We start from the raw sequence: 18,291 nt of genomic DNA, 5'->3' as shown, positions 1-18,291 counted from the left end.
TGTTATTTTGGACAGTTCCCAGGAGTATAAATTTTTCCAAGGTCTGATCCAATTAAATTCAATTCTGTTAGGAGTTAGTCTCTAGTCTAGCTTTTGTGATTTGTTCTAAACTAAGAGGGCTTTCTTTACCTGTTATTTTCTTGGTATTTTATGTTAAACTTCTACCTGTTGTAAGGTCTGGCTTGTTGGTACTGAAGAGCTTGACAGTCTCCTCTTAATTGCTTACTAGAAAATGTCTGTTGTTTTGAGATTTCCTTAGGCTTGAAATTCTTCACACTGTTCCCAAAAATGTAACTTTCTTTGGAGAAAGCTACAGTGCTTTCTGTTCTGGTGGCCTGCCTCCCTTCATGGGCAAAACCTCTGCATTACTGCTCTAGGTGCTGAAAGGAGGCAGGGATAGTGACTGACTTTTCTTGGAGTAACACCCCTGCTTTATGAATAAGGTACTGGATGAGGGTGGTAACTTCTGGTCTTCTCAGCTTGCCTCTCCAGGCAGATCAACTCTGTGAGTGATCTTGGGCAAGGGTGATCAGAGACACGCATTCTCAGCCTGCTGCACCTGGTGTAGAGTGTCCATCCTACCAATGGGGGCTGGGAGGAGGAATGGAGCCCTTGATAACTCATCATCTCCTGCCTAGAATAGAGTACCTACCTGCACTATGGATTCAGGGGGTGGTGAGAAATGCTTGTGGTTTGCTCCACTTGGGGAGGTACTGTAGCTCTAGGTGGGGAGCGTTAGGGAGAGGAAGCCCTATGCCATTGTCTGAAACCTCCCTAAGTAAGCTTCCATCATGACGAATTGGGGTGGGGGTCGGGGAACAGGTTTAAAGGACAGACTCTCACTGTTATTAAAGAAATTTAGTAAATTTTCTTGAATAAATGTACTTGCATTTGCTGTTTCCATTAGGACAATTTCCAGAAACTCTATCTATCATCTATCTATCTATCTATCATCTATCTATCAACTTTTAATCATTTTTACCAGTTGTGGTTGTTTCATTGGGAAAAAGGCCCACAGACGGACTCATACACCATTCCAGAAGTGTCTGTCATGAAATTTAATTACCTTTTGGTATCAGAGTATTGGTATTACTGTGAGTTCAGTTATTTAAGTCAGGAATAAATTCAAAACAATATAGGTAAGGTCGTGTTCCCACTCACCGAGTTTTGGATGTTTTCTCATACTTATGAGGAGAAAAATAATTTACTGTTTTTCACATTACTAACTTATTTCCAAATGTCATGCTAAAGGTCTTTTAAGAACTTTTTCAAACATATGTTGAAAGTAGGGATGCTGGGCAATGGGAGGTCTGTCTCGAAGCCTAGAAGATAGGGCCCTTGTGAAAGGGGACACTTCTTGTTTATTTTTAGAGATTTGTTCATGTTACTTTAAGCCTGAAAAATAGTCTGCTCAGTGTACTCCTTTTGGTGAGCTTTGACTGCCATATTAATGCGTGGTGGATTGTTTCTTGTTTTGTTTGTTGTTTTCACTCTCCTAACCTGTAGAGAAGAGGAAAGCCAGCCTGCTAGACCAGCTCACCAACACCAGTGGGACCGTCATTGGTGTGACTTCCTGCATTGTGATCATCCTTATTATCATCTCTGTCATTGTGCAGATCAAACAGCCTCGTAAAAAATATGTCCAAAGGAAATCGGACTTTGACCAGACAGTTTTCCAGGAGGTGTTTGAACCTCCTCATTATGAGTTGTGTACTCTAAGAGGGACAGGAGCTACAGCTGACTTTGCAGATGTGGCAGATGACTTTGAAAACTACCATAAACTGCGGAGATCCTCTTCCAAATGCGTTCATGACCATCACTGTGGGTCACAAGTGTCCAGTACGAAAGGCAGCCGCAGTAACCTCAGCACAAGAGATGCTTCTGTCTTGACAGAGATGCCTCCGCAGCCCGTCAAACCCCTTATCCCACCCATGAACAGAAGAAATATCCTTGTCATGAAACACAACTACTCGCACGATGCCGCAGATGCCTGTGACATCGACGAGATCGAGGAGGTGCCGACGACAAGTCACAGGCTGTCCCGACATGACAAAGCCGTCCAGCGGTCAGTATCAATAGATTATTTGATGACACCTATAACCTGAGGACTGAAATGCCTCCAGAGTATTGTGTTCTATTTGATCTTCACATTTCAGTTTCTCTTTTTATTAATGATTTAAACCGTAGTGTCTCAAGCTTTTCCTCTCCGTTTCCTTTTCCGGGGCTATCCACAGCCTTCCTAACTCCTGTTTATATACACAGGTGTTTGTGTGTGAGCACACACAGACCAAAGAGATTTCATTTATTTCTATACATATATAGTATTTATTTCTGCAAAAAGTACAGTTTTAATTTATATTATAAATTTGTCTTGCTCATTTGCTTCCACGTAGTCTTGAATTTTGATCTCATCAATACTTAATATATTTTCAGATATGAAATGATATTTGGAAATAACTGCCTTACCAAGATGGTTAACCCATCTCATTAAATAATTTTAATGTAAGAATAACATATTTTGCAATATAGTGTATTATATTTTTGTATGAAAATGAAAACACTGAAATCCTTTTTTCCACATATCACATGATACTTACATTACAAACTGCATATAATAGTATGGTATGCTAAAATACTAAACATTTATATTTAAATGTAGAAAAAATAGTAGAAACATTTGATTCATTTTCCTTTTAACATAAAGATAATATTATCTGTATTGTGTTATTAGCCCTAAAATTGGTAAAAATTTTGGGGAAAGAAAATTTAACTTAGGAAAAAAAAACCTATTTTAAACCCCCAAATCCAAAATACATATGCTTTGTTTTGCATGTTTACTAGCATTTAGTTTGTTTTATAAATGGACATACTTTCTCAATTCATTATGCATCCTCAAAACCTAGAATATTTTCAGTTGATTTAATATTTTTGCATGCTGATGGAAAAAATCTATTTCCACAGTTTTACGAATTTTTAGGAATGCTCTTAAGTAAATCTTTGTATGCATATTTATTTTTTGTGCAAATATTACTTTGTTGAATGAAATAGCCATAACATTCCAGGTTCTGCCTCATTGGGTCTCTAAGCAAACATGAATCTGAATACAACACAACTAGGGTCTAAAAAGAAAATTCAAGGTAAGCGAATGCCCTTGGTTCCTTCTCCCACCTTGTTGTATTCTGTTTTGTTTTGTTTTGTTGCAATTGTCTTGTAGATTTTTTTAGGGAATGTGATATTTATTCATTATCTCTTGAGATAATTGTTTCATAATATTTCATAATCAGAAATATACTGGATTCAATGCTGATGGAGTGATGATTTTTAGGATACATATCGTTAAAATAAATGTTCATATTCTTACCATCAGGCATTGTACTAGAATGTTATTTTAAAAAAGGATGTTAAATTAGCAAGTTAAATTTTACATGTTTTAAGGTTAAAATACAAAAAACTAGTAAACGTTTTTCAAAAATATCAGAAGAAATGCAAGTTTTTCATAACAAAAACAATTGAATATTGTCTCAATATAACTGAAGTCAACATATAAAGCTGGTAATTTTCTCTATTTAATTTGGCAATATTCTACTCAGACTCACACTAACTATTTGGTGGTACTTTTACAATCTGTGCACCCTTTATTTTTGCATGAATATGTAGCTTATTTCATGAAAATTAAATGCAGCATGTTATGCCAAATTCTATGATATCAAATTTGAATGCTTAACAATGTAAAATGTTCCATAAATACTAGTTGTCTATGTGTACATCTATTTTGCAATCAAATGCCATGAGAGCTTTACTCTTAGCACTTGATAATCTATATCTATATTAGACTAATTTGTCTCCAATTAAATTTGCTTGACAGCTAAACTCTTCAAAACACTTCAAGCTTATCAACTATTCTTGAATTAGGTGAATGCATTTCCATGCTCTATATTACCTTGATAAATTGGTGTATTTGTATGCGTTTTTCATTGGGAGAAAATGTTTTAACTGTGTTTTATTTTCAGAGAAGAACTATTTATACAAACATGGGGACTGTGAAACGAAAATTCTATAGTGAATTGTGAAAAGTGGACATATTTCTAAATTCATTCCACTGCCTTTATCCAAACTTAAGAATTACAGACATTTGTTATCCCTTCGGCAAGACATCCCCGCTGCACAATGATATGTTCATTTCGTAATTTGGTTGCTGGCCACCAAGTGCTCCTTAGTTTTTAAATACATTTTGAGATTTACTGGAAACTTGAAGAAGAAATTAGTTCCTGATTAAGACTATCCCACTTTTTCTTTTTACTGTTAGTTTCACTTTGTTTCTATGTTGTTTTATGTCCTTGTTGTATAATTGTATGTTGTGTGATATGTGAACAACAGGAATTTGGATGAACTTTGTGTTACATGTACATTGTTTTCATTAGATAGACTGCTTGAGAATAGTGCGTTCCTGAGGGATTTTGAACATGCTACAGTTAAGAAGTGAAAATATGGACCATGGAAGCACCAGCTAGAGGTTTTATGGACTATAAACACCTGTTGTTGTATTATGATTAAATGCAGCCAAGAGTCATGAGTAAAAATAACTAGATTGCAATAAGAAACATCTCAATTTTTTTGTCTTTCCCAAATATCCCCAATTTCCTTTTTGTTTTATATCAAAGGAAGATACTAAGTTTCAGAAAGAGTTTTTGAAATCAGGTATTTTACCATTCATACCCGTCAATAGAAATGTTTTTTGATTTAAGCACTTAGCAATATGACTAAATTGACAGTTTGAAAAAATACCCTGCATGTCAGTACTGGATATTTGAATTTGAAAAATATCCTTTTTATTAGACACATTGTAAAAAGCATGCATTCTCAAATACTGCTGTTACGCTTCCATTTCTTTGTGTCATATGCTTGCTACTTGTAACTTTTTATATAAAGATATATAAAAATGTATAATAATTTCCTAACTTGAGTTAAGAAAAATGTTTTCTTCTATTAGAGTGATAAAAAAAACTGGCTTACATAACTGCACACTTTATATCAACTCTTTCTACCTGTTAGGCTCTAGGATGTCTTTTAGTATTGAGGCTTACTTCTCTAAATTTGATCTCTCAAATTTTATGGAATATGTTCTCGTTTTAGAATAGGAAAATCTTTTTAAACGCTTTAAAATCACAGGCCCTTTTATGACCCAAATTATGCCATTCTGAGTTGTTCTCATACTCAGGCACACATATAAAACCTGAAAGCTTACTAATCATGGTATGTTTAATATAAATAAAGTGAAATCATATAATATATTTAATTGCCATTGAATCATATACACACTCTCTAAAGTTTGATTTAATAAATGGGTACTTTTTAAATATTCAATGTGTATTCTTAGAAAATAAATTTTAAAAATCAGAATTACTATAAATCCACTTACCACCCTCTCCAGAAATGCTGAATTCTACAGAAGTCTGTCCTTCAAATAGTAAAGTAGTCTGGTCTATCACAGTTAAAACTTTGTGACTCAAGCAGGCTTTACAGACCCATAGATGAATTACTTGCATACATCTCTGTTAGGAATTCAATTTCATATATGCTACAAAAACAAATAAATGGGAAAGAAAATAAAATTTTATGATAGAAACATTAAAGAATTATCATAGCAATTCTGAATAACCTATATCGAAAAAATGTCAACAGGCATAAATAATCACTTCCGTGAATGTGATAAACTGATGAATAGAAAAGATATATATTGAACATGATAAAGAAAGATTATTTCTGTTGTTTTGCTACAGATTTTATATACACTGCTTATGTCATAATTTGGTCTTTAGTATTTGACTTTGCTGATTTATTTAATTGCATGCCAACTCTTATGTCCTTTAATTCAAATTTAATGCATCCACAGATTATTTTTGAAGTGATTAGTCATATTTTACTTTCCCTGTTTAGAAATCTTCATAGGACCCTTTACAATTTGAATGAATAATCTCAAAAATGTATGATATTCATGTCAAGTCTTATTTATAACAGCAAAAAAAAAAAAAAGGAAAATAGATTAAGTGAACCACTTTGCCATTCACTTGTCCTATAGCTGTCCACAGGCAGTTCTCCCTAAATATGCAGAATGCTTCTGATCTGCTGGTTCAGTGCTTAAAAGATATTTGCACCCGAAATCTGCTAATGAAACAACAACAAAAAGTCCAACCACACTAAGTAAAATGATAAAGATGGATTTCTTACGTATGTTTAATACACAACAGCTCCATGGGAAAACAAAAACATTTCAAAAGAAGACTAGGTCTCCTCAGTGGTCATACTTATAATATTTAACAATGGCCACTGACGAATCATAAGAGAAGGTAGTGATGATATGGAGGCAGGGACCTGGGGCTTCCTGTTGGCCCTCAGTATAACTCTAGATGCTGGATCTTGAAAGTATAGGACTCCACAATGCCTGGGAGGCCCCTGGAGGAGGCTCTTTAAAAGCCAGGACTGACATTTATCCATATATTAAAAACTCCTATTTACTGGCACATCAGATCCTATCACCTGAATATCAACCTTTGTTTTACATTCAAATGGGGAGACACATTGTAGTAAAGGAATGAGATGTTTCAAGACGTACAAGATGTTTCAGGATGTTTCAAATCAAGTTATTTTAATAAATAATTATATTTTTTGATAAAGTGAATTCAAATATGACTTACACAAGTGCTTTATTAATTCCACAAGATGTTCTCCAAAAACATAATTACACACTATGTTATTTAATTTGAAAATAGCTGTTTTCCTTTTATTTCTTTATTTTTGAATTCACTTTCAAAAACTGGGAAACATATCATGAGTCTATGCAACATGCGTGAAGCCCTGCTTTCAGCCTCTTACTTTTGTCCAAGTGCATTTCATTTGCCTGATTCAAGATTGGTGTGCTGATTTGGAGATGCGATTTTTTTGTACCTGATTTTATATACATGCACTTCCTATGCATCATATTGCAAAGTAGAGATATGTGATGTTGATTTTCCATAATTCACTTTCATTTGGTCAGATAATTAAGATGTGGCTATAAACGTAACTGGAGATAAATGAACTTTTAAAGGAAAACAATCCACATTGTGGAAATGTTGGCTTTCCTGTTTTGCACCATTTTTTTTCCCACTAAAAATACTTCAACGGGTCTGACTGCATAAGCTGTTATTCCTGGTGTTTAATAAATTTAGGTCTTTGACAAAAACTGAATGAATATTCATGTAAGCTGTTGCATCAACTTCTTCTTTGTTTTTTTTCCCTTAGGAATTTGGGTTTTCCTCAAATTTGATAGCTTTTAAAAAAAATCCCATGAATGGATTTTCTTCAACCTCCAAATATTATAATAAATGACAAAATATGATACTGGTTCCTGTTACCTTAATTAAAGTAATGGCAAATAATTTATTGATGTTTCGGTGGTAAAATAAATAGCATTTTATCTTATTATAAAGTTTGTATATTTCAATGATGAAAATGAGTCCTGTCAGATTACAGCTCTGCAGGGAGGTTAAATAAATAAAATCTGTAAAATTCTCTGAATCCTAAATGTATATGATTTGAGAAGTGAGTTTTAGGTTTTTCCAACTTCACTGAAGTGAGTAAGTTTTGATATCATGTCTATTTATGATTATTTCTTCCCTTTGCTTGTTTCTATCTGTCACAATAGGGCACAGAGGGCCCAGCCAGCAAATTGTTAAATAGATGAAGAATTGAAGAATCAGGACTGGAATTTATTATAAATCTCTTATCCATTTAATTAATATTTCCCATTCCTCTCTTAAAGGTTGAAAAAAGTAGCAAAGTAAAATATATTGTAAAAATAGCCAGAGATGTGTTTTTATAAATAATCTTGTTCCATAAATCTGAGGTCCTTTGTTAACATAGATCTATCCTGATTCATTTTATTAATGAGTTGTTTAAATTGTACTACAAATTTCTTTAACTGACTAATATCACCTGGATAAATCCAACAGTGTCATAGAAATACCAGACATGGATGACCAATATCAGACACTCTTAATACCTCACATTTTTTTATTGTGGCCTCTGGTTCTGTAATTCCTTGTGCATTATAAAGAAGTAAATGCCCTCTTAATATGCTTTCCTCAGAGGTAGGGATAATAAACTCTACCTGCTTCAGACTTAACGTCATTTACAAGGGTCTAGGGCTGGTCTCCAGAAAGTTGTTTATTTCTGCACCAGTACGATTATGTAGTTAAACCACTGCTTTATACTCCAGTAATTGTGCAGTTCAATATATTCTGGTTTGTCCCCAACTTCTACCACCTCTCCAAGGTCTGAGGCATGCCATTTTACATTGGTCAGTTCTTTGAAAAGTTATGTTTTTGCTCTCGTAATAGTCACAGATGTAGACACAAAATGTAACAGTGAGCAGAAAACAGAATTATAAATTATTTAAAAGAAAACATTTATGTTATGTCATATTATAATATTTGTACTCTTTTGTCACTTTCTCATGAGTTAAATTTAGTATCAACATAGCCAGTCTTTTTTGATCCTGTACAATCTATATACTGGAATTCTGCCTAAATGCTTTGGGGATGAAAAAACAAAGGCAGCAATCTATTGGGGAACATGATTATGGAGCTTCAGAGAAGGAAGGGTGTTTAGAGAAGCTAGATCAGAAATATGGAGCCCAAAATTATTTGCCAACTTTTTCACCTTAAAAAGCTAACTAGTTATCTCCTTCATAATCTTGTATGGAAGATAAAATATATTCAATTGTCAAGAGAATACAATGCAGATGATTTTTTAAAGATTTTATTTATTTACTTGAAAGAGAGAGAAAGAGAGAGCACAAGCATATGCGAGCAGGGGGAGGGGCAGAAGGCGGGGGAAAGAGAGAATCCCAAGCAGACTCTGAGCTGAGCATGGAGCCCAATGTGGGGTTTGATCTCAGGACCCTGAGATCACGACCTGAGCCAAAACCAAGAGTCAGCCACGTACCCGATTGAGCCACCCAGTTACCACCAGATGACGTTTCATAATAAAGGAGTTGGCAGCATGAAAATGGGATACAAATATCTTCTCAAGAGGATCAAGAAAGGTTTAATGAATAGTCGTCCTTTTAAGCAGATCTTGAAAGTTGGAGACGATCAAATAGTGGGGCAAGGAAAGATTTTCACCTAGAGAAATTGGAGCAGGGAGTAGTTGGGAAGCCACATATTTATTTGAGTTACCTGGTGCATAGGAGTAGACAAAAGGAGAAATAGTAAATATAGTTGAAAGAATCGGCTGGCATTTACATCATAATTTCTGAGCGCATATAGTTTCATCTAAAGGAGTTCATATTTTATTATAAGGAGAATATTTTAATGTTTCTTAGCATGATATGGTTTATGAATTATACTTTAAGTCAAATCCTCTGACAGCAGTATGTTTGCTCAATTGAATGAGACTGGAATAAGTAAAGGAAAATAAAACAATACAAAAGCAAAACACTAAAAAAGAATTAACTGGTTGTTAGATATCCAGAAATATCCGTTTTGCTTTTCTATTTATTTTCTGCCATATTTTTTTAACGCTCAAGATTATGATTGGCTAACTAACCAACCCATTGAGTCCTATGTCCCAAACATCATTGAGAGTGTTTTACGATCAAGTGTTCTCTTGGTCATCTTAGCAGTCCTAACACTAATAATAACGATACTCATTGTTACGGATGTTGTTATTCTGCTGTACATATGAGGAAATTGAAGAGAGTTTTCTATTAACCTTTCTAAGATTGCATGACAGGGAGTGATAAATCTGGCACCAACCTAATCTGATTAATGCCCGAGTCAGTCAGCAGTCTTCATCCATGTGCATATGGCTCTCTAATAGTCAACATAGCATTAGCTCGTATTCATAGTAACCCCATAGTTTTTTGTTTCCTCATCTGTAAAAATATATATTATAGCAACTTCTCTCTACCCTGTTGCATTTAAAGGTCAAATGACAATGCATTGGAGGATATTTTTATATACTATAATACATTTTAAATATGTAGTGTTTCCTAAGTCATGTGCAAACTTCATTTATTATCGACATGGAACAAATACATCATCCATAACGAGCACTCATGAAAAATGATTTCTAGCCTTCTCGTCTTCTCAGTGAAACGACTGACTTCCAGAACACACTGATGGTTATTCACTGGAATGACGTTTTCTCTGATGCTTACTTTCTTGCGTTATTTTATTGAACTCTGGAGCTCCAAAGTGACCCCAAAAGCCCTAGTCATCAAATATACACAGAAATATCAACACTTAAAAGAAAATCCCATTTTCAATCCCAGACAATTGTTCGATATAAATTTGCATGATATGAATAGTGGATAAGCAAGCATATAGAGAGTTATATAGAAAATTGCAGTCTCCAGGCCACAATTATGATATAAAATGTGTTATAATGCACTAAAAATAATGCATCCTTTCTGAACAGGAAAAATTGAAATTCAGACTTTAGGTTCACTTCATACTACTTATGTGCTCTTAAAAATAGCTGTTTGAACCCTCCGTTCATAGTGCACAGTCAATGTGGGTCTATTAAATGACCCAATGAGTAGAAAAATTACATTTAAGAAGTAACTAAATTTCTTTATTTGTCACAGAAGCACTGTCCTGACTTGACACCTGGCCTATATTTATTTAGCTCTTCCTTCTAGAAGTTATAGAACTAAGCTGGATTCTAAAGTAAGCCTGAAGAAGTACTATTGTATAACAAGTGTGACAGGCATACACTAGCTTTAAAAAAAAAAAAAAAATTAATCAGCATGTTGTGGTTTCCAAAGAAGCACACACAAGATACAAACAAACAAACCAAAAAGGTAAGTTTTGAAGCACAAAAACCTAGAATAACATTTAAATAGAATTGCTTGAAGTTTCAATACTTATGTATCAATTGATACGTACGTACCAATTCAGTATACTTAGCAACCATGGGTCGTTCATGAGTTTTAACTTCTCACATATGCTAACTTCAGGAATGGAAGTGTGGTTTCTAAAATATCACTCTTTAAAATGCAGCTCTTGCAAGTGGATCATCATTGTTAAGATGTATACTATGAACACATTTTCCTATAATATATTCGGCCCAACTTTCTGAAAGGACAGTCTTTATGTGTTAAAGATGATTACGTCATTAACTGATAATAAAGTATCTTATAAAGTGTTAATGCAGTTAGGAGAAAACACTCTCTACTCCCTTTCTTATAGCCAAGATTTTCTCCCATTTACACTGAGACTTATAAAATAGGTAGGTATTTTCTGACCAGACGCTTCCCCTTCGTATTTTGTAAGTAAGTATCGTTTATTTAAGGACTGTGCCTGGTGGTGAGATAAACTATCTCACCTTCAAATTGACGGCTCTGAATGACCAGGCCTGGAACTCAGCACGCTGGTCATTTCCTTTGCCAGCTGGTCCCTGCTCAGATCTCCTAATAGAGGAATAGAGGAAGATGGAGTCAGCAGAGGACCTCGGAGAATTTCTTGCTGTTTGCTTCCTGTCCCTGTCAGCATCGTCCAAGCACCCTCGCATGGATTCAACAGCAGCCTCAGCGTTTTTTGGCACTTGGAGACCACGCCTCCTAGCATCCCTCAAAGGTATCTGCAGCAGCCCAAGTGTCCTCCTCAGACTGCTGAGCCCTGCCTCTGCAGGACACCTTCTAGATTCTGGATTATGAAAAACCTCAGTTTGTTCCCATTGTTTCCTGTGTCCGAGGGCTGGTCAGCCGTCACATAGCTTATGATCCTTGTGTTACCTCCTTATTCCTTCTTTGTTTTCCTGGCCTTCCAACCTACGCAACAGATTCCCTTTATCACACTCCCTCTTGATGTATCTGGTATGTTTTCTGTTCTACCGGCTGGAGGATTCCGATGGATGTTAACTGGCATTCTTATCCTTGCTAAGCGCATTTTAAAATTCTTCCCTGAGAATCTTTTGCTTGCCTTATGAAATGTTGCCTAGTTAAATTTCATATACTGGCTAAATTATTTCTGAAATATTAGTTCTATAACACGAACTATTAAAATGTATGTGACTATAATGCATATGTTGACAATGAACAGGTGTTCCCTTTCATGGGGCGGGCATTTCTCAATTCTTGTTGGGACTTAGAAGGGAGGAGGGAAAGGTATCATTTGTAGTGATATGACATTGAAATTAAAATCATCATGAATCCTTTTTCTAATTTATATTCCTGACCTAGCCAGCTCTAGGCAACTTCTTAATTCATTTATGAGCACCATAATCAATTTTTGTGGATCTTTAAATTTTACTTTATTCTTCAGGAATAAAGTTTTTGTCAAAATGGTTGGACAGTTTTGGTCTACTGAGGCCGTCAGGAGAGCCTAGAGACCCTGCTCTGGTCTATTAGAAGTTTCAGAGCATTTCCTAGGGGCTAATAACTTAAATTTGAACTAATCAGCCACAGAGCTTGGCAAGTTAAAATTTTATAACTTCAGTTTTTCACAGGGAATTATTTCAAATCTAATCACCTGGTGGTAAGAATTTAATCTCTCTAAGTCAGCCACCAACAAACTTTTATCTCAAGGGAACAGGAAGACATCGAAATGTGGCTGATAGGCGAACAGAGTAATTTTGACTCAGTCTGTGTTCTATTTAAATTGTGATTCTCTGCAGTCTACGATTATACAGGGGAAAAGATCCATTTCTCTGGCTTAATCAGATGAAACCATAGCTTGTTATGATAAACTCATTCCATACAAGAAATATTCTTGACACTACTTAAATTTAGACTTTTCCCAGAACACTCACATGTATCTATCCCTATTTTCCTAGTAAATCTAACAAATGTAGCCATTTCTGAAGGCCCGGAAAGAACAGGCTCTATCCCAATGGAGCGATAACCAGCAAAACAGTAGCTGTGCATTGAAGGGTTAAGAATACGTAACCTTTGCTGAGTGTTCGGTTTGCATGAGATACTGTTCTACGTATTTTAGGGGTATTTACACAGTTAATCCTCACAACAGCCTTATGAGGTCGTTATTATTAGTTTTATTTTACAGATGAGAAAGAAAGAAGTCCAGAGAAAAAATATCATTCCCAAGATCATGTAGCTAGTACATTTGTAAAGCCTGGATTTAAACTTAGGAAGTCTGGATATGGCATCTATAGTCCTTTTTTTTTTTTTTTAAGATTTTATTTATTTATTTGAGAGAGAGCGAGAGCGCACACAAGCAGGACGGAGCAGAGGGAGAGGGAGAATCAGGTTCCGCACTGAGCAAGGAGCCCAATGCAGGGCTCAGTCCCAGGATCCTGAGATCATGACCTGACCTGAAGGCAGATACTTAACCGTGAATCAAATTGCTTCTCATTGATTCCCCACTTATTCATTTTAGTGAATGGGGAGGAAAATATTAGTCACTGATTTAAATACTCTTTCTAACCTAGTGAGTACTGAGACAGGAGGGACAAAGATCAGAGGATAGAAATAACAGTCAATTCTCCTTGAAAGCATGCTTTAGGAATTCCCATGGGGATACTGGAGAAGAATAATGGAGAATCTTTACAATACAATTTTAGCACGTTGTACCTGGTCTGTCTAGGTTGCTTATGGTAAATGAATTTAGATTTTATGAATTTATGTATCATACCAGACCTGCTAAAAACAAAACTGTTAGAGTCAGCACGTGACTATCTCCGTAATAAATGACAATGTTTCATAACCAAAATATGTTTGTGTAAGCGATGCCCTACATGCATCACTTAGAGAGTTCCCGTATGTAAAGTGTGTTGGGGTTCTCCTACTACACTAATAAAGGACCCATTGAATTCAGTTTGTACAACCGTGCTTCCACACACATCACATTTAACTCATAATTACCCGTAGTCTTTGAATTATTGGTAAATTCTGATTCTTGTAAGTCTGATTTGAAAGTCTGACTTTTTTGCTTTCTCAAGGAATTTCGTATAAACGCTTTTGGAATTCCAATAAGTTCGGTGCTGTAGCTGCATGCTCTTTCGGCTTGCGTTGGTGGTAATCACCAGCCCTGTTAATTCATTCAACAAACACACCACAAGCACCAGCAACTCATTCAGTAAATATTTGTTGCATCCATACTAGGTGCATGGAGATGTTTTAGTCACAAAACAGACAAAAAGATTCATTTTGTGTCACATAAACGAGGCGAAGGAAACATAAACTAAAGAACAAAGCAAAGCAGTAAGAATAAATATCATATGGCATGTTGTGAATGTGCCTTGACAAAAAATAAATAAATAAGACTATTAGGAGATGAGAGTTTTGAGATACAGAATTGGCATTTCATGTGGAAACGGCATGTGCAGCATCTCTGCAAATGTGATGTTTGACCACAATCTTAATGGAGTGAAGTAGTGAGACTTTTGTCAATATCTGAGGGAAGAGATTTTCTGGCAGAAGGAGTGTGCTGGGTGCGCTTGAGAAGACACTGGTGGGGACAGAGCAGGAGAGAGGCAGTAGGAAGCGATAAAGGGGAGTGGCCGGGATTGAAAACAGGTAGGGGTAATCAAGCAAGGCTTGCAAATACGGATTTCGTTCCAAGTGAAATGGGAAGCCCCTGGAGGGTTTTGTCAGAGCGCCAGCACGATATGTCTCCGCTTTTCCTGCCCTGCAATGTGTGCTGTGTTGAGCAGAGTCTGTAAAGGAGTAAGGGGGAAGTCAGTGAGAACGGGAGGAAATCCCATGGTGCAGCTGAGAGATGAAAAAGTGTGGCGGATCTGTCAGGGCGCAGTCAGGAAAACCAAAGCCACTGTACATATTCAAGGCATTAAAACATATAGGGGAATTAAGGGCTTAAATAATAACCCTTGGAAAACCTGAGGAGCAAAAGTCAGAGAAGCTTCACTAAAACTCTTAGCCTGCTGAAGCCCGAAGATTCTGCAATTCTCAAGATTCTCTGGAAAATGCCACAAAACTATTTGAGTCTGCGGAGGTCGAGTGGGAAGGGTGGTTCTACAGAACACTCCTGCACATAGGTGCGTATCCTACATGCATCTGGCTGTGTGTGCCTTTGGAGGGAGAATAATGGCCTTCCATCTCTCCCACCGGTGGAATCCTGCACGAGTGCTCATCACTGACAAATCCTATTCTTCATTTGTACTTTCTAAAATTCCTGAAACTGGAATTATTACCTGTTTCTAGTATTGCTTTCAAAGTAATGTTCTTTTCATATGTCATTCATTATTCCATGGCTTGGTAGAGGGGGAAGATAAGTACTGTATGGTTACACTCTGTCCTCCAGAAGTAGGAGTTCACTGAACGAATTTCATTATTTAAAATAGTAACTTGTTTATTTTATATCTTTCTTTCCTACTAGTACTAGCTTTCTGAGGAAAGTAGAAATCCTTTTCATTTTTGTATTCCCAGAATAGCACCTTCCTGGAATATCCTGGTTGCCCAATAAATACTTTTTGATCGAGTGAAAAACTTTTCCATAATAAAAGGAATCATCATAGGGCAAATTGAATGCTAATACACTGAAACAGTCAATATGGACAAGTGGAGAGGTGCATATTAAAGTGGTTTACACTAGAGAAATAATCCATACAAAGTTATGATTCTAATTTGAGTGAGTTTGTGAAGGAAGTATAGGACATAAAGAAATGTGAAGAGCAGAAAAATATATAAGAAGCAAGATTTAAAAAAAAAAAAAAGAAGAAGGTCTACAGGGCACAGCAAGCCTTGAAACAGCTGTGGATTATTCTGAGTATACCATTTCATTTTTTCTATTATTATTATTATTATTTAATCAAGGGAATCTTCCAACTATTCATGTTGGATTTGGGAAGAAAAGATTAGAGATTGATATCCTCAAGGTTTACCAGGTATAATTGAATTGATATGCTTGTATTTTTTTCAGATACCATTACACGTTTGGTACAATACTTTGTAAATAGACAGCTCAACTTCTTGTCAAGTTCTGAGAGGATATATCTAAGGACTATCCAAGAAAACATTTTGGAAATTGCGCTTATTAAAAAACAGCAATGCAATCACAACAAAACCCTTTTAGAACTGGACTCGATGCGGTTGCTTTCCATGGAGCACTCTCACTTTACCTGATGGTGCTGGGCAGGTTAGAACATGCCAGAAGCTGGAGCTCAGTCACAGCAAAGGCAAGCAACACACACATCTGTTAGGAGAGTCTGGTTTCCAACAATAGACCCTTAGTTTTCTCATGTCTTAGAGTAAGCATTCATCATGAACACGACAAGTTGCTACGAGTAAGATAAGGTTAACTGTAAAGAAGATTCTTGGACACACATAGTTTTGTTTAATTGTATCCTGTCATTCTGAAAGAAGATATTATTACGTTCTTCATTTTACAGGTAAGTAAACTGAATCTTAAAAGAAGTCAACCGATTTATCTGGTTCACAGAGCCAATAAATGGAGGGACTCCAACACTCTAATCTAGGCTTCTACTGGCACATTCATTTGCTACCAAAGTGCTGACTTCATATACTAAGCCCCAGGGATGTGCTAATCTTTGATATACATTTTCCAATTCAACCCTGGGAACCACATTACTGGAGGGTATGAGTAGCCCCGTGCTTTCTGAGGGGACTGATGCTCAGTGATTTTCAATGACTAATGCCAAAGAAAGAATTTAGAACCATTTGGAGGGTAAAAGCAAAGCAAAGCAAAACAAACAAACAAACAAACAAAACAATAACATGTATGCATTCTCATCTCTGCAAAAAACCATTTTTCCCTACATTGGTAGTTATTTATTTGGTTTCTCTTTATAGGAATTATGTTGGATTGTCTGTTTTTAATGAAGCACCACCAACACTCTCTACTAGGACCAGCAAAATTAGGTCTGAAAGTGTCCCTTCCCTCTCTGGCTCTGATTTGGAGTTTGTCAATGAGAGGAACTCACAAAGGATTTGGAAGGGAAGATGGAGTGGAAGTCATTCTTCTTGGGAGGTCGCAGTGGGCAGATGCATCAGCTTCTTGACCACATCTATGAGCTCCCAGTTCTCCATCATGGTGACCAGATGTGGAGGCTCCAACAATCTCCATGAGCTCTGGCTTCTTTCCAGTCCCTGAGCTTCAGTCCTCAGTCCTCAGGGACTGCTTCTCCAATCCTTCATTGGCTGCCCTTCCAGACTTTTACTAGCCATCTCTCACATCTGTGGGATCCCCAACTCCCTTACTAAGTTCCTCATTCTTAGAATGCTATAGAAATTCTATTTTCCTGACGGAACCCAGACCAATACAGGTGGAAGATTTGTCCTGTGGCCTAATCCAAATCATATTATTTCCAGGAAATGTGTAGTGATTCTTGGCCATTGGGTGGAACACACTTGAAATTTTTAAAATTCTGTATATTGCAATAAGTTCACTTAATTCTACCCAGTTGACTGTGGAGGGGAGGGAATGATAGAAGGCATCAGAGAAATAATTAACATGGGCAAATAAGCCTATGGAAATGATAAGGTGAATGTTTACCTTAAATGCTTTTACCGGTCAAATAGTGCCATTAGGAGAACAGGAATGACATGTGCTGGCTTTGATGTGAAGGGGATCACACACACACAGGCAAAAGGATTTTGACATTGTACAGGCAAAAATAGGAACAGTATTCTTCTCAATATCTAGAAATGAGCCTAAGGATTTAATGTGTTGATAATGATATTGGCATATATATTGACAATATTTTTTTAAATTATTTTTATTTATTTGACAGAAAGAGAGACAGCGAGAGAGGGAACACAAGTAGGGGGAGTGGGGGAGGGAAAAGCAGGTTCCCTCCTGAGCAGCGAGCCCGACGTGGGGCTCGATCCCAGGACCCTGGGATCATGACCTGAGCCGAAGGCAGACGCTTAACGACTGAGCCACCAGGCGCCCTGACAATATTTTTAAAAGTCTGTACTCTAGAAAATGTACTTTACTTTTTATTATCAAAATGGTTACCGTTTGTTGAGTCTATACAAAGTTTGAGCCCACTGAGTTTATAAGAAATTACATTTATTTTTTGTGATAGGTAATGTAGCACAAGCATATGAAAATAACATGTTCAAGTAAGCATATGTTTTAAAAGCCTGGATTTTTAAATCATAGATCATAAATATAAGGTCTTACTACATGCCAAGGGGCAGCATATTAAACTATATGTGGTGGGGGAAAAGCAGCTTCTTGGGTGCAGGGTATACAAACCTAAAACAAAATGATGGTACTGTCACTGATGCTGTCATAAAGATTAATGCAGAGGACACCCTTTGAAAACGAAACCTGCTATTAAGTGTTCGTTATGAGATTCAGCCCC

The 18,291-nt window shown here is 36.3% G+C and overlaps 1 protein-coding gene across 12 annotated transcripts in view; it reads left to right on the top strand.

The window, feature by feature from the left end:
* NETO1 (neuropilin and tolloid like 1) overlaps positions 1–17,792 on the top strand; it is a 121,077-nt gene extending 103,285 nt beyond the window's left edge. For 2 of the 12 annotated variants that reach the window (XM_027576694.2, XM_027576683.2), the window contains exons 9-11: positions 1,507–2,065; positions 3,063–3,137; positions 4,011–8,844. In XM_027576694.2, coding sequence (XP_027432495.1) covers positions 1,507–2,065; positions 3,063–3,123 — 620 coding nt within the window. In that variant the 3' untranslated portion in view covers positions 3,124–3,137; positions 4,011–8,844. The other 10 variants (XR_003517023.1, XM_027576692.1, XM_027576690.1 and 7 more) reach the window with 10 other exon arrangements.
* The last annotated feature ends 499 nt before the right edge of the window (positions 17,793–18,291 follow it).

The sequence above is a fragment of the Zalophus californianus genome, chromosome 14 (assembly GCF_009762305.2).
Source record: "Zalophus californianus isolate mZalCal1 chromosome 14, mZalCal1.pri.v2, whole genome shotgun sequence".
NCBI classification, from domain to species: domain Eukaryota; kingdom Metazoa; phylum Chordata; class Mammalia; order Carnivora; family Otariidae; genus Zalophus; species Zalophus californianus.
Note: the sequence above shows the minus strand (reverse complement) of the source record. Positions and strands in the feature narration are given on the sequence as shown.